This window comes from Clavelina lepadiformis, chromosome 8 (genome assembly GCF_947623445.1).
Source record: "Clavelina lepadiformis chromosome 8, kaClaLepa1.1, whole genome shotgun sequence".
In the NCBI taxonomy this organism is placed as follows: Eukaryota; Metazoa; Chordata; class Ascidiacea; order Aplousobranchia; family Clavelinidae; genus Clavelina; species Clavelina lepadiformis.
The window spans coordinates 308,840-328,677 of record NC_135247.1 but is presented as its reverse complement, the minus strand read 5'-3'; the positions used below and the strand labels follow the sequence as shown (position 1 = coordinate 328,677).

Genomic DNA, 19,838 nt, shown 5'->3' with positions numbered 1-19,838 from the left:
GGCTCACCAAGTCTAGTATTGGTGGACATGGACACTTTGTGCTCTGCACGTTCATTGCAGACGAAGTCAGCCAACAGTTTTCAGCTTCGCCAGATTGCGACTGGAAGTTCATCATAACCAGCAGCAGAAAAATCTTGCAGCAAAAAATGGCCAAAGCAACATCTTTTTCGGTTGTCAATAGCTACAAGTAAATTAGTATGACGAAACAAACTGTAATGACGTCATAATTGCTGTCAAATGGTTTTAAAAAGGGCAGTATCTTTTAAAAACTTGCAGCAAACAATTAAAATTTTTCCTTGTTTTTTTGCCAGTAGCATTCAATTTATTTTGAAGAAATATCATCAGAGAGTTCTCGAACGCATTTCTGATTACAACAGTCAAGTGAGTGCTCAAATATTTATCGAGTAAACACGACTTTAATTGGACGGGTTTGTTTGCTCCAGGCGGTAAAGTGCTGACTACTTGAACAAACCTAAGACAACGTGGTTCGGCGATTGAGAAATTTGCACGTAGGCATTCCGAGGCTTTCAGTGAAACACAATCCGGCATATTGCGGCCAAGGTTAGCGCTTTATTGATGGGATGAACTCGACTGCACTTAAACAAGGCACACTGCGATAAAGTTACACATGATTAATAGTATCATAATATGTAGAAAAAACGTGTTACGCGATTAACTGGTGATGCTATAAGTTGCGGTTAATTATGAAGTTCATGATATATTCGATGGGGATGTGGTCTGGGAATAGTCTCTACTTGGACGGGTCGGGTGTGAGACGGATGTAAGACTTCCCGGATGGGACTTGGGAAGTATCAAATCCTTTCGGGAATCTTGCTTTTGCCTCTTCGTCAGAGAGAGAAGGCACGACCATGCATCTGTCCCCGCTCTGCAAGGTGAAAGTTGGTTGTTGCAAAATTAAAGCGGGTTTGTTTTAAAATAAAAAGATTTCTAGCCATGCAATGACCAGTTAATGCAAACTTTTTATTTACCTTCCAATCGGCTGGTGTTGCAACTTTGTAATTGGCAGTCAGTTGCAAAGAGTCAATGATTCGAAGTATTTCACTGAAAAAGAAAATACAAATTCAAAATGAAAGAGAGTGACCACACACAGCGATATGACTGACTGGTACCAGCAAATGCAGGTGGACAGTACATGGGATTGGCCTCGATCCAGCAAATATTTAGCAGATAATCTTAGACCTACAGGCACGATAGTGTAAAGGGCAGTTCTAATATTGCCACCAATTCTGTCACGACATTGTCTACAGGAAACTCACGCAACGTTTCCTGTTTAACTAAAAGCAGCCATCTAGCTCATGCCTGTGCTGGTGTGCTGCACAAAACAATATCTCTTACACTGACTGGCATAAATTATCACCAACGCTGTCAACATGAAAAACTCACTCAAAATTCCTTCCAGTCGTGGCAGGATAGAGAAGGGACAGTTTGAGTTTCTTGTCGGGGCCAATAATAAACACCTGCAAGGTATAAAATCAAGAGACAACAAAACTTTAGTGATTCGGACTCTCGCACTCAACACTCACACAGCGAGCTGTCAGTGGCATTCCCTTCTTGTCGAGCTCGTCAGGGTCCAACATTCCGAGATCCTTCGCCATTTGACGAGTGCCAGCAATCAACGGATATGGAAAGTCATTCACTTTGCTGTACGCTTGGATGTCCTGGAGCAAACACAACATAATGCGCGTAGATTATTGTAAAATGTGAACTGACATAAAATGATAGTATGATACAATGCTACGGCAAGTTTTAATTCCTGATCCTGATCACCTAATCCTGCAGAGATAAGCCAAACATCATCGGCGTGCTACTCGTGGATCACAAGTGCAACAGGTGATACAATTCCACTGAATCACGACAAAAACAATGAACAAATCTTTAAAATTTAACCTCACCTTAATCCATCCCTTGTGATCTTCGACTGAATCTATGGAGAAACCGATCATCTTAACTCCACGTTTCTTGAACTCCGGAGCGAGTTCTGCTGCTCTTCCGAGCTCTGTCGTGCAGACTGGAGTGTAGTCAGCCGGATGCGAGAAGAGGATCGCCCATCTGCAAAGTTATCAACATCCTGATGTGATCCTTGCAATCTTGTGCTTATATCAGGCTTCAACTTCAACAAATGTTTTGACTTAATATTGCCTTGTACTGTATCACACATAAATTACAAACTGTTTGAGTTGGCCAGGACACAATTACTTCATGCTAAGAACACAAATAGCCATAGTGGAAAGTGTGACACCTGCACACACAAAATTCATCAACGTGCACACCAAACTTTTTTATTTCCATGCCAGTTTATAATAAATAAACGAAGAATTATGGCTTCAGTGCACGTCATAACGCCAAAATTTGGATCTTTGTAGTTTGGTTTCTACAATTTCTCATTGAAAACTTCTACTTTCCAGTTGGGACAAATTGAATTCATGGCAAAAGCAACAGAAAGGGGTCCATTGTTTCATTAAGTTTTCCCCATTAAAATCCAATATTTCTGATAAAAATGCACTATGTCATGTAACATCATTTTAAAGTTGCTTTTTCCGCAGCAATTCAAGCAAAAACAGGAGAAAAATGAAACACAAAAACTTTTTGAAATTTGCAGTGTCATGCTGAGTCCAGCAGATTCGTTAGTATTTCTATTCAGAACAATGGCGCCCACGCAACGCACTATTGTGTAGATAGGGCACGTTGTAAAGCATCTGACAACCCATAAAACGGTTTGCAAGCTGTCTTAAGAGTTCACAAATTATTATGTTTTTAAAAATTCTTTCATTAAATAAACACATGTAGTAGGTCTATATCAGTTATTATGGCAAAGCGTACATAAACAGGTAAACACCGCAGAGAAAATACAGAAATATAAGCCTAGCCTAAGTTTAGTTATAAAACTATAGCTCAATTGACTGTGACTTGTTCTCCTATTATCTTGTACTTTGTTAAAAGATGTGAATAAAAGAAGAAAAAGAGTTTAACTTACGATCCTGCAATAAATTCATGGATCTTGTATTTGCCGGTTGTAGTGTCGACATCAAAGTTTGGAAATTCTTGCCCGAGAAGAACACTCATGATTTTATATTTGAAAATTTCTTAGTCTACAACCTAGAGCTATTTTTAAGCCTAGAAACCTGCAGCAATATCAACTTTATGAAGAGTTTGCTTCAATGACTCACGGTAAATTTGCGTCGCATCAGGCAACACGTTCTGCAAATACTTGCTCGTATCTAAACCAAACAAAATCGACATCTCACGCGTGACTAGTCAAGCGTGCCCGCACAGTTGAGGTCAAAGAAAAGCGTCATTCGCCTCGTTCTTTCGCTTTTTGCCATTCAGGCGTCTTTTGAAAATAATGATCGTTATTTCCCAGGAAAGTCGTGCGTTCAAATCTCATTTGGACAGTTCATTTTTAACCTAACTTAAATTTTACAACATGCAGGCCTAGTAAGCTAAGCCTAACTTAAATCCAACGGTAACTTCAGTTAAACTGTAAAATAGCTTAAACCAACTTTTTTGCGTACCTTTTCTATTAATCTATAATCGACTATATTTAACAACAGTTGAATGAAGAGATTTACAAAATGTTCCATATTTTTGAGCGGGAACGAATCAGAACCAACTGCGTCACATTTCCACGATTGTGAAGATTTAGTTTAGCAATCACGTGATTACGAACTTGAAAGTTACAAATATTTGTTTCTGACAAAACCAGCTGGAATAGTCGAGCGCCTCACTGAAATGTTTTGTGTCCAGATTATGAAATTTGTGTTATGGTTGTGGTAATATTGCCTCATACCTGAGACATGTATTGCAAGCTCTACTGCATTTCTTCTCATGTTCCAAGATTACCTGGCATTCAAATAATAATGTTTTGAAAAATAAGTGGGCAGATTAGCAAGGAATTTGCCACGGGGTATTTGTAGAAGACATTATGAATCACAAGCGACCATTGTTTAAGCTACAGTATTTTCACATCAGTTTAACCTTGATCGTTTGAAACAGTGAGCTTCGTTTGTTAAAGTAAAGATGAAATGTGCGCTGCTGGTCTATCATGGAATCCTCGTCCTTCTTTCCATCATGATCACCGGAAGTGACGCAGGTAACTCTGTTCCACAGCGGTGGAAAAGTTTAAATTATTTGAATAATTTTAAAACAAAATAATTTTCGCAAAGACGCAAGCTATGCCGAAGCGCGAGTTGCCTTGAAAACAGACTGATGTTGTTTTATGGTGCGGGGGTCAGCTGAGTGCAACCGATGTGGAAGAGTCGCTTCAGTTTCCTAGGTCGACAACATCAGAACCTCCCAGGTTAAGGCTACAATGCGAATGGAAGATCACAGCGAGTGAGAATAATCAAGTCCTCGTCATCATAACTGACCTCACCACAGACATCTCTGATGTTCTCACAGTAAGTGACGTCAGGACAGCAATCGATCGAATAAGAAAATTTTTATGCTTTGGTCATTCCAGATACTCGATGACGTTGGTAACTCATACAACTTCCGGTCGGAGTTTGTTTTATGGGCGAGTGTGACGGTGATCTCGCCAGGAAGAAAAGTCACGGTCAAGCTTGTGTATATTATTATATTATGTATATGTAATGTATATATTATATTATATGTATATTATAATCGGTGAATTGCAATACACCTGTATGATGTATCCACCTATATCCTGCATAAATTGACATCCAAGCTGCATCAAATGATCTTCTAAATTTAGTAAAGTAACATCCTTACTAAGTTTCAGATCTGTTCAGGAAACAACTTCCTTTGATCAAGTCTGAACTTTCCTACTGAACTCTCTTTACACGTCATTGGCCTCTGTGTCTACGGTATATGTTCTTTGCAGTTTGTACTGCATGGCGTGTATGGATTATAAACTATGTTTAAGGGATAAATTTGTTGTCATCGTTATTCGCTGGCGTTCTATAAGCCAGCAGCGATTTCTCGAAAACAAAACCGGCCGATACCGTTGAACATGAAGCCCTACTACAAGTATACAAAGAATATTTGATTTGATTCACTTGTTGTGAATTGATCTATGTAAACTGAGAAAACAAAAACGTAACTAACCAAGACCAACAGAAAACTATAAACAGATAGACCGTGCGTGGCTGAAGAAACAGGGATAGGTTCTTGATGATGAATGATACAACTGAAATAATTTTATTGAAATAATGGAAAAATACCAAGAACGCTCATCTATTGATTTTAGATATGTCGACGTCATGTTACTCAAACTGCCAGTCATTCGTTTAGTAGCTCCACAGCGCCACACAGCGGACATCACTCATCAGAGTGATCCACCCAACCGCACGCGCCATCATCAAGTCTTTGGCAAACTTTTGTTAAGTCTGCCAGGGATTCGCACACACAGTAGCTCGCGGGGTCGTCTGCGTCCTAGAACAATAGAAGATAAACAGATGCAGAAGATGCAGCAGAAGATGCAGAGCTGCAAACGCATCTTTCGTGAGCAAACAAGAGAAAGATTCCACTCACATAATCACCCCACCAATACGCAAGAGGTTCCGTAACCACATCGCATTTTCCGCAGAGTCTTGGGAAATGGTTTAGTAAGTTGTTCGTCAATGTTTTTAACAGCTGGCTTCCATAATCAGCATACCACATAAACGTGCACACGTCAAACTCTGTTTCTAAGCCTAAAATAAAATTATGAAATTACACCGCAAAACTCTGCTTTCTTTTCATTCTCTGCTATATTATAATTAAGTTTAATTTAGTGGCGTTTGCATCGCGTGGCGTATTTTAGATCGAACACCTGTGGCGATAAAGGGCCGATTTAATAACAGCGCCGTTTCACAACGCCGATCCAGGTTTGCATAAACCTTCACATTATTCGCATCTACATCGAATATGTCGTGCTCCCCTTTAAACACCTGGACATAGAAAGTTGCTAGGTATTGTTTATACAATGTCTATGAGCGATTATTATCATTGAAAGTTCTTTGAATCTACGACTTCTATTACTGACTCGCCTCCACAATTGTTGCTGAATATTTTGCGACAGCTGGGTAGTAGTTTTCGTCATCAACTGCGATTCCTTCTCCCAAGTAATTAATGACGTCTTCTGGCTTCTCCGCAAGTGAATCAGAGACGTTCTGGAGCAATTCGAGGTCTTTATACTCCCCATCTATCTTCACCACGAGTCCATCGAAAGATGTCGCCTCCAACAAGAAAACTGAAACACAAGGTGGCGGTGTTTAGCTCTTCTTGTCTTTCAAAGCTCAAAAACAGCACCAACCTTTCTCCGCCCGGCAGAAATGATACTGGACATGGTTGGTGAAGCAAGCACACGACCCTCCTCCCATCTCAAAACCTTTCCGCCCTCCCAAGCAGCTCACAAGAACCATGAACAGAAGTTTTCCCTCCATTTTATACATTGTCACGTCACATTATGAGTCTTACCTCCCTGCACACAACGGTTTGTGATCAACTCACTCACAATGATGCTGCAATGACTTGAGTCATCGAATTGACTCTGGTCGAATCGATTCACTGCATTGAATGATTCGAATTGACTCAAGACTAGATTAGCGCCCAGAGTAAAATGTTTCAAGCACAAGCCGACAAATTTGTCAATAAATTTAAGAAAACATCATCATAAAAAGCTGATTATGATTTTTTATCAACATCAGAATTTTCTCAAGCCTGACTGTTAATTTAACACGGGTGCGATTCCGAGGAAGCTCTAATTCAGGTTCTCCCAATACTTCCATTCAAGAAATATTCCGCAAACCTGTTCGGGTTCAAGCAAAAGTTGAAGTCGGAAAACTTCTTGCGTGGATCCTACTTAGTGAATGAATTAAGCGAGCTTCGTATCTCTGAAGCATCAACCAGAATTTCAAACAGCGCAGATCAATGGTTGTCTGTAACTTAAATGAGAGGCCGATCTAAATAGGATCGAGAAACCTTATCAGTTGTCTCTACTGACAGATCTTCTTTGGTCAAATTCAACCTGCTTTAGCGATTGAACCTTGAACTATGGCGCCGCGTAAGGTGACGTCAGCAAGCTTTACGAGAATAACTCGAGTTAGGAAAAACGACTTAGTTACAACTCTGTTGGCAAGCATGAGATTAATTACCTCAAAAAAATTCTTTCAAGTCATTTTTGCCTTCGCTTTAAGCTTGAACCTCAGCAAGTTTAACTGAGCGCAGAATAACAAAAGATTACAGAGCTGCCTTAATCCACTGGACAACAATTAATCATGAAATAAGAAGTTGCAAGAAAAAGGCGTTTTTCTTCTCATAACGCACAATAGAGCTCGTGTAAACGCCCGAAGGTGTTTCGTCATCAATCCTGCGCCTGTGACGGAACAAAGCAGCGGCGTCGTTGTTTCTGCCAAGTGCAATAAATCAGCATTTATTTATATTCCCACTTTTCGGCGAACTTACTTTCTGTTTGTTGCGAGAATTCCTGACATCGCGTCGTTTACGAGGTTAAATTTTATTTTAAGACAAACGATAGGAGAATCAACACATCGTCACTAAAAATGACGTCACTATTTCGCATTCCCGCTAGATCGGTAATGACGTCACATAAAGCAAACCTATAGATGACATGAGAACTTGGCGACAAACGCGCCTGAACTTGATCGCACGTTCCACAATTTGAATGCAAACTGCCTGGGGGGTAATTATCGAGGTAAGGGTCAATGAAGTCATAACACAAGTGCAAGTTAAGATTAGACGACGTAATAATTAGGGGGGGTGATAGTAGTGCAAGTAAGACCGAAAGCAAGCGATAACGTAACAACAAGTTATAATGAATTACCGCGCTTCAATGCAAAAGCATGATTAGAAAGAGATCCAACAAGCACGTTAGCAATATACACTGGGAGGGAGTTAGAATCTATGAAATATATATATGACGTCATCAGTGACGCAATGGGGGAAACTACTTCTTGAGCATGTTGCTGATCATGTCGATGGGGAGCGGGAAGATGATGGTTGAGTTCTTCTCGGAGCTGATCGAGGTGAGAGTTTGAAGATATCGGAGCTGCATCGAGTTGGGAGACTCGCTCATCACATCAGCAGCCTCCTTCAACTTCCTCGAAGCGTTCATCTCGCCCTCGGCCGCAATCACCTGCAACATGAAGAGGAAGGTTGGAACTTGCCTTCAGCGACATCTTATAAAATGATATTCGACATGAAAACAAGTTATTTGTTCGTCAGCAACAGACCTTGGCCCGGGCGTCCCGGGCAGCTTCAGCCTCAGCAGCCATAGCTCGTTGCAGTTGGACTGGAAGCCTCACGTCCTTGCTGTTAACAAAATGGAAATAGCTCAGATATGTCAAGAACTCAGGAAGTGACATAGACATAATGCAATTTCCTGTTACAGTATATATACTAATATCTTTCAAATTGTCAGCGCTTGTATATATTTCGTAGCAGCAGCAGCTTTACGCAGAAGGTTGTTGTCAGTATTTACCCGGGTATTTGCCCACTTACATGCTCGAGATGGGTTTTACTACTTTTTTAATTCAACATTTCTTCATAACTTGCAACATTTTATAAAAACATGAAACGAAGTTGGCATCATGAGCTGACATAGTTTATACCAGGGGTGGGCAAATTTGTTCAATGAAAGAGTCACTTGCGGAAAAATATAAACACCAGCGAGCCGCAAAATCAGTAATGATTGTCAATTTGGTTATTATACTATTAGTAGTCATTTTGGGATATTACTTTTTAACTAAAAGACCCATAAAAACATGTTGGTGAGGTGCATTTTGACAACCTTTGCCATAGAGTATAGAATCTATACCTGAAAACAATGTCGGAATCGATGTCTAGTGTTACGTCATAAACGAAATGCTGGCCTAAATAAAGAAAAATTACACAGAAACTTTCATAAACGGTACTCTTGGTAGCCTTTACATTTTTTGGAATTTTACGATTCGACTAGAAGAGCCACAAAAAACATGCCGGAGAGCCGCATGCGGCTCGCGAGCCGCAGTTTGCCCACGTCTGGTTTATACAGAAAAAAGATTGCAAAACCACTAACTTTTTAAAATCAAAAACTAGAAAATAGCAGCTTTTTTAAATTTTGTGAACCTGCAGGCCTAGTAAGAAGCCGGCATGCCTGCCCTATAATGTGACAAACAAAAAATCTTGAAATTAACAGTTTCCAAATAGATCTGCCCAGTGCCGCTGATCTGCCCCTCCATGATACGCAAGGAAACATTTGTTTTATTAAATCAAAAATTCCTTGCGTCACCAAAAGTAGGAAAACACTTTTCTTTTAGCACGTCAAAGACATCATATAATGATGAAAACAATAATGTGATTTAAATGATTATGATGATTTGTCGTTCAACATTAACAGGTATTTAACAGGTACATAATGCAAGTACTTACACTTCAACTCTTTCAACTTTAATTCCCCATGGATCTGTGGCTTCATCCAAAGTGGACTAAATAAAATAAAGAAGTTAAGGACCACGTAGCAACAAACCTTAACTAAGTTGAAGTTTGTGCCACTTAATAACCAAGCTCATTGGTATACCAGGCATCTTCATTTATAAGGTCCTGGTTAATATGATTGGTTCGCTAAATATGCTGCTAAATTTATGTGTTTCTTCCCCAATCCAAGTTGTCACATGCAAGCATTGCTACACCCTGTCGGTCCCTGTGCATTGTGTTTAATGATTTCTGGCACATCATAAATTATGCAACATGCACCGCTGGTTTAGAAGAAGCATTTGATATTGATTTGTTCTGTGCAAGGGCTGTTTGGCAACTTTGACGTTTTTGTGTTTAGATGAGAGTAAATATATCCAACACACAGCACAAACTATCAATCAATTCTTGCTTACCTGCATGCCAGAGCTGATGTGCTCACGATCTGTCAAAACCTCGGAGAGACTCTTTGTTCCGAGCATGTTACGAAGAGTGGTCTGAGCCAGCAAGCGAGTTGCTCCATCAGCATTTTCGACATTTGCGATGCTCATGGTGGCGTCCTGCACACGATAGTACACCACTGCGTCCACAGCTATTGTCACACTGTCCTTGGTGAGAATCTGTACAAGCATGGACTTGTATGAACAGGAGGTTTATTGATGACATTTTCAGATAATTTAGAAGTTTTTGTTCACCTCTTGTGGGGGAACATCAAATGACACGGTTCTAAGGTCGACTTTTCTATATTCATCAGTGCACGGGATGACGAAGAAAATACCTGCATATTCAAGAAGTGAGATCAACTCATATTCAATAATTACTTGACGTATATTTTCTCATCATTATGAGAATGATTGACACTTACCAGGTCCCTTGGCGCCACCTTTGGCAAGACGACCAAGTCTGAAGATGACAGCTCGCTCATATTCTTGCACAACCTGGAACAGAGTGAAAATGACAACTTAGACAAAGCATAACCACAGAACAAATATTTATATCACTGTTTATGTTAAATAGCTGGTGACTTACTTTCACACACATGCAAATAGCAACAGGGAAGGTCAAGACTATGATGATCATAGAAAGAATAAGAAGAGCCCATCCACAACAGCCATACTCAATGTCATCTCCAGCTAAATTAAATAAACATAAATCTAGTTAAACTCGAATCTTAAGTTATAGCACCAAGTTAGTTAACTGAAAGCTACAAGAAATTGCTCATTTTCCAACAAACTAAATCAATGAAACTCAAACAAACACAATTAGTAACAAACAAACACAACAATGCTTAACGCATAGTTATTTAATGTGGAAAAATATGTAAGAAAAATCTTACACAACTTATATTGCTTTCATTTTGGTTACAAACCAAGCACCCTGTAAATAGATTGTAAGACACCAATATCTATAACAATATCTATAACAATATCTACAATCTGATCATCTCATTAGTTGTTACACCCCCTGCCATGCAGTCAATAAAAAACATCTACGGAGGTGTGTAAAATTTCATAAAACTTTCATACAAGTATTGATTAGCATGCGAAGGCGTGATTGTGTGTTCAACACTTACAGGTGTCGATCATGATGTTGTACTGCTGTGGAGAAGATGCTTGCCCAGTTCTCTTATTACGACCTGAATTCTGACTTTCCATAGTGCAGAGTTAAAGTAAACTTATAACGACCCTACGCTCCTGTTTAAACCTTTTATGGTGACAAAAAGCAAACTAAGAAAATTTATTAAACCACACAGGTCAATAATTCACCGGGAAATACCACAAATTGAATAAGTTTTGTGAATTGTATAAGATCATTTATTTTATCATGCCCAAGCAGAAGCAGCATCATCATATAAATTGTTTTTATCATTGACCTATACTAGGCAGATGTTAAATAAATCCAACCGCTGCGAATGTGAGCTTTAAGTAAGAGCTGATTTTAGTCGCAATTGATATAATTCAACTACAACCAACAACTTCACCATAAACCAAATATAATAAAGCATGAAAATTTACCTTAAATACATAAACATTAACATAACACCTTTTATGGTCCTGCCATAAACATTTGCTATGAGAAACATTTTAGTCTTATAACCTATCGCCTCACCTACAAGATATAATTATGCAGAGCAAGGTAGCAAACAAATTCAATTACAGGTTTTTGTATATTTATTATTATTGGCCAAACATGATGATTCTAAAACCATTCCACCAGCACCACACCATGGCAATTGTCCATTGGCGCATTCCATGTGCAATTATATGCAAAAGAAACGTTGCTACACTTCAACATGGTTCCATTGAGCACGACATGCTACAAGCACCGTATCACGAGCATGCGTATGTGATAAACTGGGACTTACATGTGTTTATTGAAAAATGGACTTGGCTTGCTCTTACACTTTTACCCTGCGACGGAGGGCCTTCGCCTTCCTTGGTCAATCTTTCCATCTCCATAATCTTTGTTTAAAACAGATCTTACCTCTGTCCGAACAACAGTCCAAAACAAATCATAATTTTTCCATAAACAGCCACATTAAATCTAACAACTGGCAGAAGGGACTAGCATTGCCGCATAAGATTATCTGCTTGGACGATCCAGAAGTGTTTATCACCCCCAATGAATGCAAACTAACCCGCGATATGAAATTAAAGCGATTGTTTTAAATACCGAGCCACGCCCTGCCACCTTGTTATGCAACATGCCTCCACTTAGACACAGTTTCAAGCTGCAATTAAACCGCTCACAGATGCATTCGCGCTACTACCGCACCCTTCGCAGTAAATGATAAACAATCGTACTTTGTCATGTTCACAGTTCACGTGACTTGGGTTTTGGTTGCCATCGCGCTGGGGAGGAAGGAGAAAAAAGAGAATTAAAAGTGTGTCACGTGATTTGACGCAAAGGAGTCACAAGGCAATTATGCGGAGGAAAGCTTGAAACTTTCCACGACAGGATCAGCAAATAGTGAAGAATGTCCGGTGCGTAGGTGCCACATTTTCACGGGATTTAAAAAGAAAATATTCCACAATCCAGTTAACGTAATCACGCGCACACTCGATGTTGAATCGTCTTTAATCAAGAGCTACAACCAATGTATCGCTGAATGAATAACCACGATGCGAAGGTTTGTCATGTAATTTGTTACGACAAGAAATCAAACTTCCACAGGCCGGCTGTACTCACTCAGGTTAGAAATCAAATATTGCTGTGACGTTTTTGCGCGAGCTGTGTTGCGCCGCGATGACGATTTTGTTTCGTAACTTGACAAATCATTTCGTAACTTGAACTTCATCCATTCTACGTGCGATGAATGCAATCAATTGCTATTAAATGTGCATAAATGCAGGCATGCTAAATCATAAAAAGCATTTCAAGTAAGCGAGAATTTCTAAGACCTGGACTTCAAAGAGCTTACATGTCGGTCTTGACTTAACTTCTATTCAAGTCTTAAAATATCAGGCATCGCTTTGATTACTCAGTTACATAAAGTTGTCGTTATGAGTCATAGCTAAGCCAACTTCCCACTTTTTGCATGATCACAACTCACCGGCCATTCATCCTTCAAATTCTTGCCAGATAACCGATCGCTTTGCCTGTTATTTACTAAACGTTAATAATCAACACACCACTTAAAATAACGTCGCTGTATCCTTCTTTATCAAACAACACGAAATGAATTTGTTGAAGCCTATGACTGTGAGGAAGCGGTAACTTATTCATCTTTATGGAAGAAAATCTCTCATTACGACACCATGTTTGGTGCCAACAATTTGTCGTCATTTTACACTGGGGTAGCTCAGTTAACTTCGCTGAATTGAATAGTGAATACAACATCATAAGAAAAATGTTACTCCCAGTTTAAAAATCACAATTAATACGTCACAAGGTTGGCTAATCACTTGTATGTCGTGACAGATAGAACTAAATTTCAAAATATATCTGTTGTGTGAAACAAACTAAGGTGGTGCTGTAGCTGTATCTGCCAGTTTAGAAAGGCAGCAAAGTAGCTACGGCAGTTGCACTGGTTAAAGCTTTTTGTTGACTTGCAAAAGGCCGCTAACTTGAGTTTGTCGAAAAATAAAATGACTGATTTTTTGATGCGGTTTCTGGGAAATAAATCTGACCTACCAAGGCCAGGTATCATGTAGGCCTACTTCGCAGCATTTGTGGTGGCAGACCGACAGAACGTTCGCGATAGGACATCAGGTAGGTGCTATTGTGCTGTCATAATGTTTATGCTGGCCCGACTACAAAAGCTTTCTAATAATCTTCATCAGATGCAAATGAGGCTTTAAATAAAATCAAACTATCGATCTCGAGAGTCGAGACACGTCATAGTAAATAGGGCCTATGTACAATTTAATATTTTCCTGAAACAAAATATCTCTAACCGCTCATTTCCTGTTTTCAATTTCCCTCCGTAGATTGACGCTGTGCACATAAATTTGTTATTGAAATGATCGATATTCCAAAATGACTTCCGTGACTAGTGAGCTTATATATAGCTGTGATAATATTATGAATTAATGTAATATAAGACTGTGTACGACATAGAATTCTCGTCTATCGAATCAGCGAAGCATAACACTGCGTGACGTAATCGATTGCTTCCCTGTTACTGTGCGTGCATTACGAGTTATCACTTATCACTAGGGCAACCAGTTTTTTGACCTAAAAATTTTAAATTTTGACCTTAAAATTTGCAAATTTTGACCTCATTTTGACGTAAAAAGTTTACATTTTGACCTTATTTTGACCTAAAAAGTTTACATTTTGACCTTATTTTGACCTAAAACGTTTAAATTTTGACCTCATTTTGAAAAACGCTATACTGATAGTCTCTACACTGTCTACAGCAACTTTCTAATCTAAAGCTGCATTTAAAAATGACAAAATACTTTTCTAGTGTTGACTTTTTTTCGTTTCTGCGTATTAAGATTGACAACTTGCAGTTTCAAATGCAATGCTGTCACATCGTGACGTCACCAAACGCGCTGAAAAGCCTTCCCTCTCTTTGTGTCTTTGGTTCTAAGTAAAATTTGCGGGACTGGAATTGTTTGCGGTACAAGAAAAGAGAAAAACGGAAGAATAATATTACAAAATGGTTACAAAATTACAAGTTTAATAGATTTTGACCTAAAAAAAAGACCTAACGAAACAATTTGACCGTATTTTGACCTAACGTAACATTTTGACTTTATCTGACCTAATAACTTCTATACCACACGTCGTACAAAGCTGAAATTTGTTTTGTGCTTGTTTCATAGCATTCTGAGCAGGTAAAAAAAAATTGACCATATTGACTTTTGGTTGCCCTACTTATCACTTATCAGTATCTTCTTGCTATGACGTTCAACGCCGCAACATGTCTTTATGCTGTTGCTGTCACAATGTTTTATCTTGATGTATTCGTTCAAAGAAGCTTCAATATAATCAGAATATACAGTTGTCAAGGTGTACAATTAATTCTAAGATTAAGAAAAGCGAAACAACGACCTTGAGGCTCATTTATATCGAGGACATTAAACTATTCAACAGACAAACATTGTAATTGAAGTGGTCGCCCTTACAGGATAAGGAACTATAAACAACCATTTCATTACATAGCCTATATCTTGTACCTAGCTGCTCCTATCAGATGAGTTTTGCAATTTCTTTTGGTTATTCAAGGTCAAAGATGTAATGACCTTGGCTGTAATATTTTTGGTTTCACACATAATCTATTGACTTCGGCATATGTTGATTATGTCGTAATAATGAGGTGTGACTCGCGGTCAAGTCCCGCGAGTAGAGCTGCAAATGAGCATGTTCCTTTTCAAATCGCCCTTTGGTCAACAATTTTTGGCAATTACTACACGTCACAAACAAGATTTTGATGAAACTTTATCGCTTGATGCTGATACGAATAGATTCGGAGCAACCGCTATGATGGTCGTTATGGGTTCGCACGAACCCGAATAATCGTCCTCGCCGTAAATCCCTAACTGCCTGGCTTGTTATTGCGAAATTCCTACTCTTTGCTGCGTTGTTGAGAAGCCGACGGGATGATACGGGTTAAAGGTATTTCTTATAACGCAATGTATAAGGAAAAGTTTGTTTAGCACATGACTGGGCTTAACAGGACAAATATGAGGCCCTGCCTGTTCGTATCCAAACACTCGGATAATGCTCCGTCATTGCTCTTTTCAACGCCAGTGGACTGAACTTGTCTAAACGCGTCACAGGGGATCGATGAACCGAAGCATTGTTAGAAGTTTTTTTTGTTTGCAACGTTGCTGGGAGATAATAATCCATCAACAGATCTATTGTCTGCATTACCTGGGCAACAGCTGACGTCAAAATGGCTGAAAAGCAATTCGAGGATCCCGTGACGAAGCTGCTACCAGCGATCGTTACAAATTTTGGTTCATCGGACTTCAGGATTTTCCTGGTCTAAGTGCCTCATAAGAGCAGCCAGGTTTGGCTTTCACACCTGTTATAATAATGACCTGGGTATTCGCAAAAGCTCCGCTCACCACGAAGCGAGATTCACCCAAACTGTTTATTTTCAAATATAATAGGAAGAGGCGACATTTCAAAATGAAACAGACAATTTACTTGAATTTTTTTATAAACATCTTGCAGTCACATCAACCACAAAATAAGAAGTTAGTGCAATAAAGTTTGTCACGGTATTGACAAGTAAACAAGTGCGCAATAACAGGATAGTTGTTATAAAAGTAAGAGCAAACTTACAATTAAGTTAGCTACAAGTCATGTGTGTTAATACTGTACCAAGCATAGAGTAAAATATGTAAAACTAGAATATACAATATAGCCACTGAGTTTGAAACACTGCTTTCACCATTTATAACTTTTTTCAATAATAATTTCAAAAACTAAAATATAAAGAAGCTTCAAGGTTTGGGACGGAACAAACCGCTTATACTCCAGCGAAAGTCAGGTATTAAGCGATCTACTTCTTGAGCATGTTGCTGATCATGTCGATGGGGAGCGGGAAGATGATGGTTGAGTTCTTCTCGGAGCTGATCGAGGTGAGAGTTTGAAGATATCGGAGCTGCATCGAGTTGGGAGACTCGCTCATCACATCAGCAGCCTCCTTCAACTTCCTCGAAGCGTTCATCTCGCCCTCGGCCGCAATCACCTGCAACATGAAGGGGAAGGTTGGAACTTGCCTTCAGCGACATCTTACAAAATGATATTCGACATGAAAACAAGTTATTTGTTCGTCAGCAACAGACCTTGGCTCGGGCGTCCCGGGCAGCTTCAGCCTCAGCAGCCATAGCTCGTTGCAGTTGGACTGGAAGCCTCACGTCCTTGCTGTTAACAAAATGGAAATAGCTCAGATATGGCAAGAACTCAGGAAGTGACATAAACATAATGCAATTTCCTGTTACAGTATATATACCAATATATTTCAAATTGTCAGCGCTTGTATATATTTTGTAGCAGCAGCAGCTTTACGCACAAGGTTGTTGTCAGTATTTACCCAGGTATGTGCCCACTTACATGCCCAAGATGGGTTTTACTACTTTTTTAATTCAACATTTCTTCATGACTTGCAACATTTTATAAAAACATGAAATGTAAAAGAACACAAGTTGGCATCATGAGCTGACATAGTTTATACACTAACTTTGCAAAATCAAAAACTAGAAAATAACAGCTTTTTTAAATTTTGCGAACCTGCCCTATTCTGTGACAAACACAAAATCTTGAAATTAACAGTTTCCAAATACTTGATCTGCCCCTCCATGATATGCAAGGTGGGAAACATTTGTTTTATTAAATCGAAAGTTCCTTGCGTCACCAAAACGTGGGAAAACACTTTTCTTATAGCGCTTTAAAGACATCATATAATGATGGAAATAATAATGCAATTTAAATGATTATGATGATTTGTCGTTCAACATTAACAGCTACCTATGATATATACAGATAAATAATAACAACATTTCGTTAAGTTAAAAAACAAATCAACATCCATTGAGCATAACCAATATTAGCATTACAATCTAAATCAACTTGCATATGCTTAAACATATTTATAAATATGTTTTATAGGGCTTTAAGAAGCTTTCACATTTGCCATATAACAGGTTTTTTTTGTAAAAACATGGGGGGTTGCTTTATTTCTGTTTCCAGGTTTTATGAAATCTGTTTATTGACTTATAAAATCTATTGAACACATTTCTCAGTATAATGCAAGTACTTACATTTCAACTCTTTCAACTTTAATTCCCCATGGATCTGTCGCTTCATCCAAAGTGGACTAAATAAAATAGAGAAGTTAAGGACCAAGCAGCAACAAACCTTAACTAAGTTGAAGTTTGTGCCACTTAATAACCAAGCTCATTGGTATACCAGGCATCTCCATTTATAATGTCCTTGTTAATATGATTGGTTCGCTAAAAATGCTGCTAAATTTACGTGTTTGTTCCCCAATCCAAGTTGTCACATGCAAGCATTGCTACACCCTGTGCATTGTGTTTAATGATTTCTGGCACATCATAAATTATGCAACATGCACCGCTGGTTTAGAAGAAGCATTTGATATTGATTTGTTCTGTGCAAGGGCTGTTTGGCAACTTTGACGTTTTTGTGTTTAGATGACAGAAAATATATCCAACACACAGCACAAACTATCAATCAATTCTTGCTTACCTGCATGCCAGAGCTGATGTGCTCACGATCCGTCAAAACCTCGGAGAGACTCTTTGTTCCGAGCATGTTACGAAGAGTGGTCTGAGCCAGCAAGCGAGTTGCTCCATCAGCATTTTCGACATTTGCGATGCTCATGGTGGCGTCTTGCACACGATAATACACCACTGCGTCCACAGCTATTGTCACACTGTCCTTGGTGAGAATCTGTGCAAGCATGGACTTGTATGAACAGGAGGTTTATTGATGACATTTTCAGATAATTTAGAAGTTTTTGTTCACCTCTTGTGGGGGAACATCAAATGACACGGTTCTGAGGTCGACTTTTCTATATTCATCAGTGCACGGGATGACGAAGAAAATACCTGAAGATTCAAGAAGTGAGATCACCTCATATTCAATAATTACTTGACGTATATTTTCTCATCGCTATGAGAATGATTGACACTCACCAGGTCCCTTGGCGCCACCTTTGGCAAGACGACCAAGTCTGAAGATGACAGCTCGCTCATATTCCTGCACAACCTGGAACAGAGTGAAAATGACAACTTGGACAAAGCATAAACCATCCACCAACTAAGCAAAAGCATAATGACAGAAAAAATATTTATATCACTGTTTATATTAAATAGTCGGTGACTTACTTTCACACACATGCAAATAGCAACAGGGAAGGTTAGGACTATGATGATCAAAGAAAGAATAAGAAGAGCCCATCCACAACAGCCATACTCAGTGCCTTCTCCAGCTAAGCAGCAAAAACATGTTCAATTATTATTATCTTTAGCCACAAAACATTGGTTGTTTCACGCGACTGTAAGCTTCAGCGATTTATTGTTATAAGATTTATTAATACACATTTTGTTCCAAGCATCACACAAGGAAATGTCACCAATAGATCAGGAGCACATTTAATGAGACTCACAAGTGTCAATCATGGCATTGTACTGGTTCTCTTGACCATTCCTTTGTGGGTGAACTTTGTTGCTGCCGCTATCTTGCTGGCTTTTCATATTTCAGTTATAATTTTATCACTTATAAAATAACAAGTAACGACTTCTCTGTCAGTTTGAAAGTACAAGTTAATAAAACATATCTATGATGTTTTCAAACAACGATCATTCCTAAATGTTTGGTTCTGCCCATTGCGATTAATTCCCACATTTTTATGAAGTAATCCTGGATAAGAATAAGTCTTTAAAAGTGATAGAGAAATAACAAATAAGCTCACATAACCATAACCTAAGAAGCCAGATTGGGGAGTCCAGTATACAAGAATTGTATATTGTAATTGAAGTATACAATTGCACAATCGGATGACCGAATCACAGTTTGAGTGGCTGAAGTCTAACATACAAAGGCATCCTGTGGTTGTGCAATTGTATACTAGACCTGCCTTATTAAGAATACTTCTCATTGAAACTCTCTGCTCTATTACATGCTTCTAACTCTCTTTTCAGTTGATTTAAGTTGGATCTTAACATCACTGCACTGGCCACATACTGTGCATGGTTGCATTGAAAGTGAGATTATGCTGATCTTATCATTTTCACAGAACTTCCACAACAAACATAATTTACTACGCTATAGGCCAAAGCGAAATATCCGTGGTTAGTGGGCAAATGCACTTCTTTATACAAATGTTACCTGAAGACCTTGATACAAGATTAATTGTTATAGAAAAATTATTTTTAGAACTCACGTACAATAAAACTTCTACAAACAAAATGTAGTACAGT

The 19,838-nt window shown here is 38.8% G+C and overlaps 4 protein-coding genes and 1 long non-coding RNA gene across 6 annotated transcripts; 1 reads left to right on the top strand and 4 right to left on the bottom strand.

The window, feature by feature from the left end:
* Positions 1-550: 550 nt before the first annotated feature.
* LOC143469374 (peroxiredoxin-6-like) lies at positions 551-3,177 on the bottom strand. Its single transcript, XM_076967050.1, has 6 exons — positions 2,996-3,177; positions 1,914-2,070; positions 1,545-1,679; positions 1,405-1,478; positions 990-1,062; positions 551-886 (listed from the first exon to the last, which is right to left on the bottom strand). The coding sequence occupies exons 1-6, from the start codon at positions 3,082-3,084 to the stop codon at positions 752-754; spliced, it is 663 nt and encodes a 220-aa protein (XP_076823165.1). The 5' UTR covers positions 3,085-3,177; the 3' UTR covers positions 551-751.
* Positions 3,178-3,337: 160 nt separating this feature from the next.
* On the top strand, positions 3,338-4,965 carry LOC143469375 (uncharacterized). The gene is made up of 3 exons (XR_013119108.1): positions 3,338-4,111; positions 4,185-4,418; positions 4,481-4,965. It is a non-coding gene; the product is annotated as an uncharacterized LOC143469375 (long non-coding RNA).
* A 197-nt stretch (positions 4,966-5,162) lies between these two features.
* Positions 5,163-7,324, bottom strand: LOC143469373 (uncharacterized). Its single transcript, XM_076967049.1, has 6 exons — positions 6,770-7,324; positions 6,275-6,442; positions 6,009-6,211; positions 5,792-5,909; positions 5,512-5,672; positions 5,163-5,412 (listed from the first exon to the last, which is right to left on the bottom strand). The coding sequence occupies exons 2-6, from the start codon at positions 6,411-6,413 to the stop codon at positions 5,299-5,301; spliced, it is 735 nt and encodes a 244-aa protein (XP_076823164.1). The 5' UTR covers positions 6,414-6,442; positions 6,770-7,324; the 3' UTR covers positions 5,163-5,298.
* Positions 7,325-7,458: 134 nt separating this feature from the next.
* On the bottom strand, positions 7,459-12,099 carry LOC143469372 (stomatin-like). 2 transcript variants are annotated; one of them, XM_076967047.1, is made up of 8 exons: positions 11,798-12,099; positions 10,462-10,565; positions 10,298-10,370; positions 10,128-10,210; positions 9,849-10,052; positions 9,391-9,446; positions 8,214-8,292; positions 7,459-8,116 (listed from the first exon to the last, which is right to left on the bottom strand). In XM_076967047.1, exons 1-8 carry the CDS (start codon positions 11,889-11,891, stop codon positions 7,928-7,930), a joined length of 882 nt encoding a protein of 293 aa, XP_076823162.1. In that variant the 5' UTR covers positions 11,892-12,099; the 3' UTR covers positions 7,459-7,927. The 2 variants fall into 2 exon arrangements, with proteins under 2 accessions (XP_076823162.1, XP_076823163.1); XM_076967048.1 differs by lacking the exon at positions 11,798-12,099 and adding an exon at positions 11,006-11,740.
* Positions 12,100-16,030: 3,931 nt separating this feature from the next.
* On the bottom strand, positions 16,031-19,182 carry LOC143469371 (stomatin-like). The gene is made up of 8 exons (XM_076967046.1): positions 19,025-19,182; positions 18,744-18,847; positions 18,552-18,624; positions 18,382-18,464; positions 18,103-18,306; positions 17,655-17,710; positions 16,680-16,758; positions 16,031-16,582 (listed from the first exon to the last, which is right to left on the bottom strand). Exons 1-8 carry the CDS (start codon positions 19,110-19,112, stop codon positions 16,394-16,396), a joined length of 876 nt encoding a protein of 291 aa, XP_076823161.1. The 5' UTR covers positions 19,113-19,182; the 3' UTR covers positions 16,031-16,393.
* Positions 19,183-19,838: the final 656 nt, after the last annotated feature.

Excerpts from the sequence above, each read along its gene's own strand:
- LOC143469373 (XM_076967049.1), bottom strand. The coding sequence starts at position 6,413 with ATGTATAAAATGGAGGGAAAACTTCTGTTCATGGTTCTTGTGAGCTGC. Across the intron at positions 6,212-6,274 it reads TTTCTGCCGGGCGGAGAAAG|TTTTCTTGTTGGAGGCGACA; the intron begins GTTGGTGCTGTT and ends CTTGTGTTTCAG. Across the intron at positions 5,413-5,511 it reads CGTATTGGTGGGGTGATTAT|GACGCAGACGACCCCGCGAG; the intron begins GTGAGTGGAATC and ends CTATTGTTCTAG.
- LOC143469371 (XM_076967046.1), bottom strand. The coding sequence starts at position 19,112 with ATGAAAAGCCAGCAAGATAGCGGCAGCAACAAAGTTCACCCACAAAGG. Across the intron at positions 17,711-18,102 it reads ACATCAGCTCTGGCATGCAG|TCCACTTTGGATGAAGCGAC; the intron begins GTAAGCAAGAAT and ends TATTTTATTTAG. Across the intron at positions 16,759-17,654 it reads AAAGTTGAAAGAGTTGAAAT|CAAGGACGTGAGGCTTCCAG; the intron begins GTAAGTACTTGC and ends TTTTGTTAACAG.
- LOC143469374 (XM_076967050.1), bottom strand. The coding sequence starts at position 3,084 with ATGAGTGTTCTTCTCGGGCAAGAATTTCCAAACTTTGATGTCGACACT. Across the intron at positions 2,071-2,995 it reads CATGAATTTATTGCAGGATC|ATGGGCGATCCTCTTCTCGC; the intron begins GTAAGTTAAACT and ends ATAACTTTGCAG. Across the intron at positions 1,479-1,544 it reads TGCCACTGACAGCTCGCTGT|GTGTTTATTATTGGCCCCGA; the intron begins GTGAGTGTTGAG and ends TATACCTTGCAG.
- LOC143469372 (XM_076967047.1), bottom strand. The coding sequence starts at position 11,891 with ATGGAGATGGAAAGATTGACCAAGGAAGGCGAAGGCCCTCCGTCGCAG. Across the intron at positions 9,447-9,848 it reads ACATCAGCTCTGGCATGCAG|TCCACTTTGGATGAAGCCAC; the intron begins GTAAGCAAGAAT and ends TATTTTATTTAG. Across the intron at positions 8,293-9,390 it reads AAAGTTGAAAGAGTTGAAGT|CAAGGACGTGAGGCTTCCAG; the intron begins GTAAGTACTTGC and ends TTTTGTTAACAG.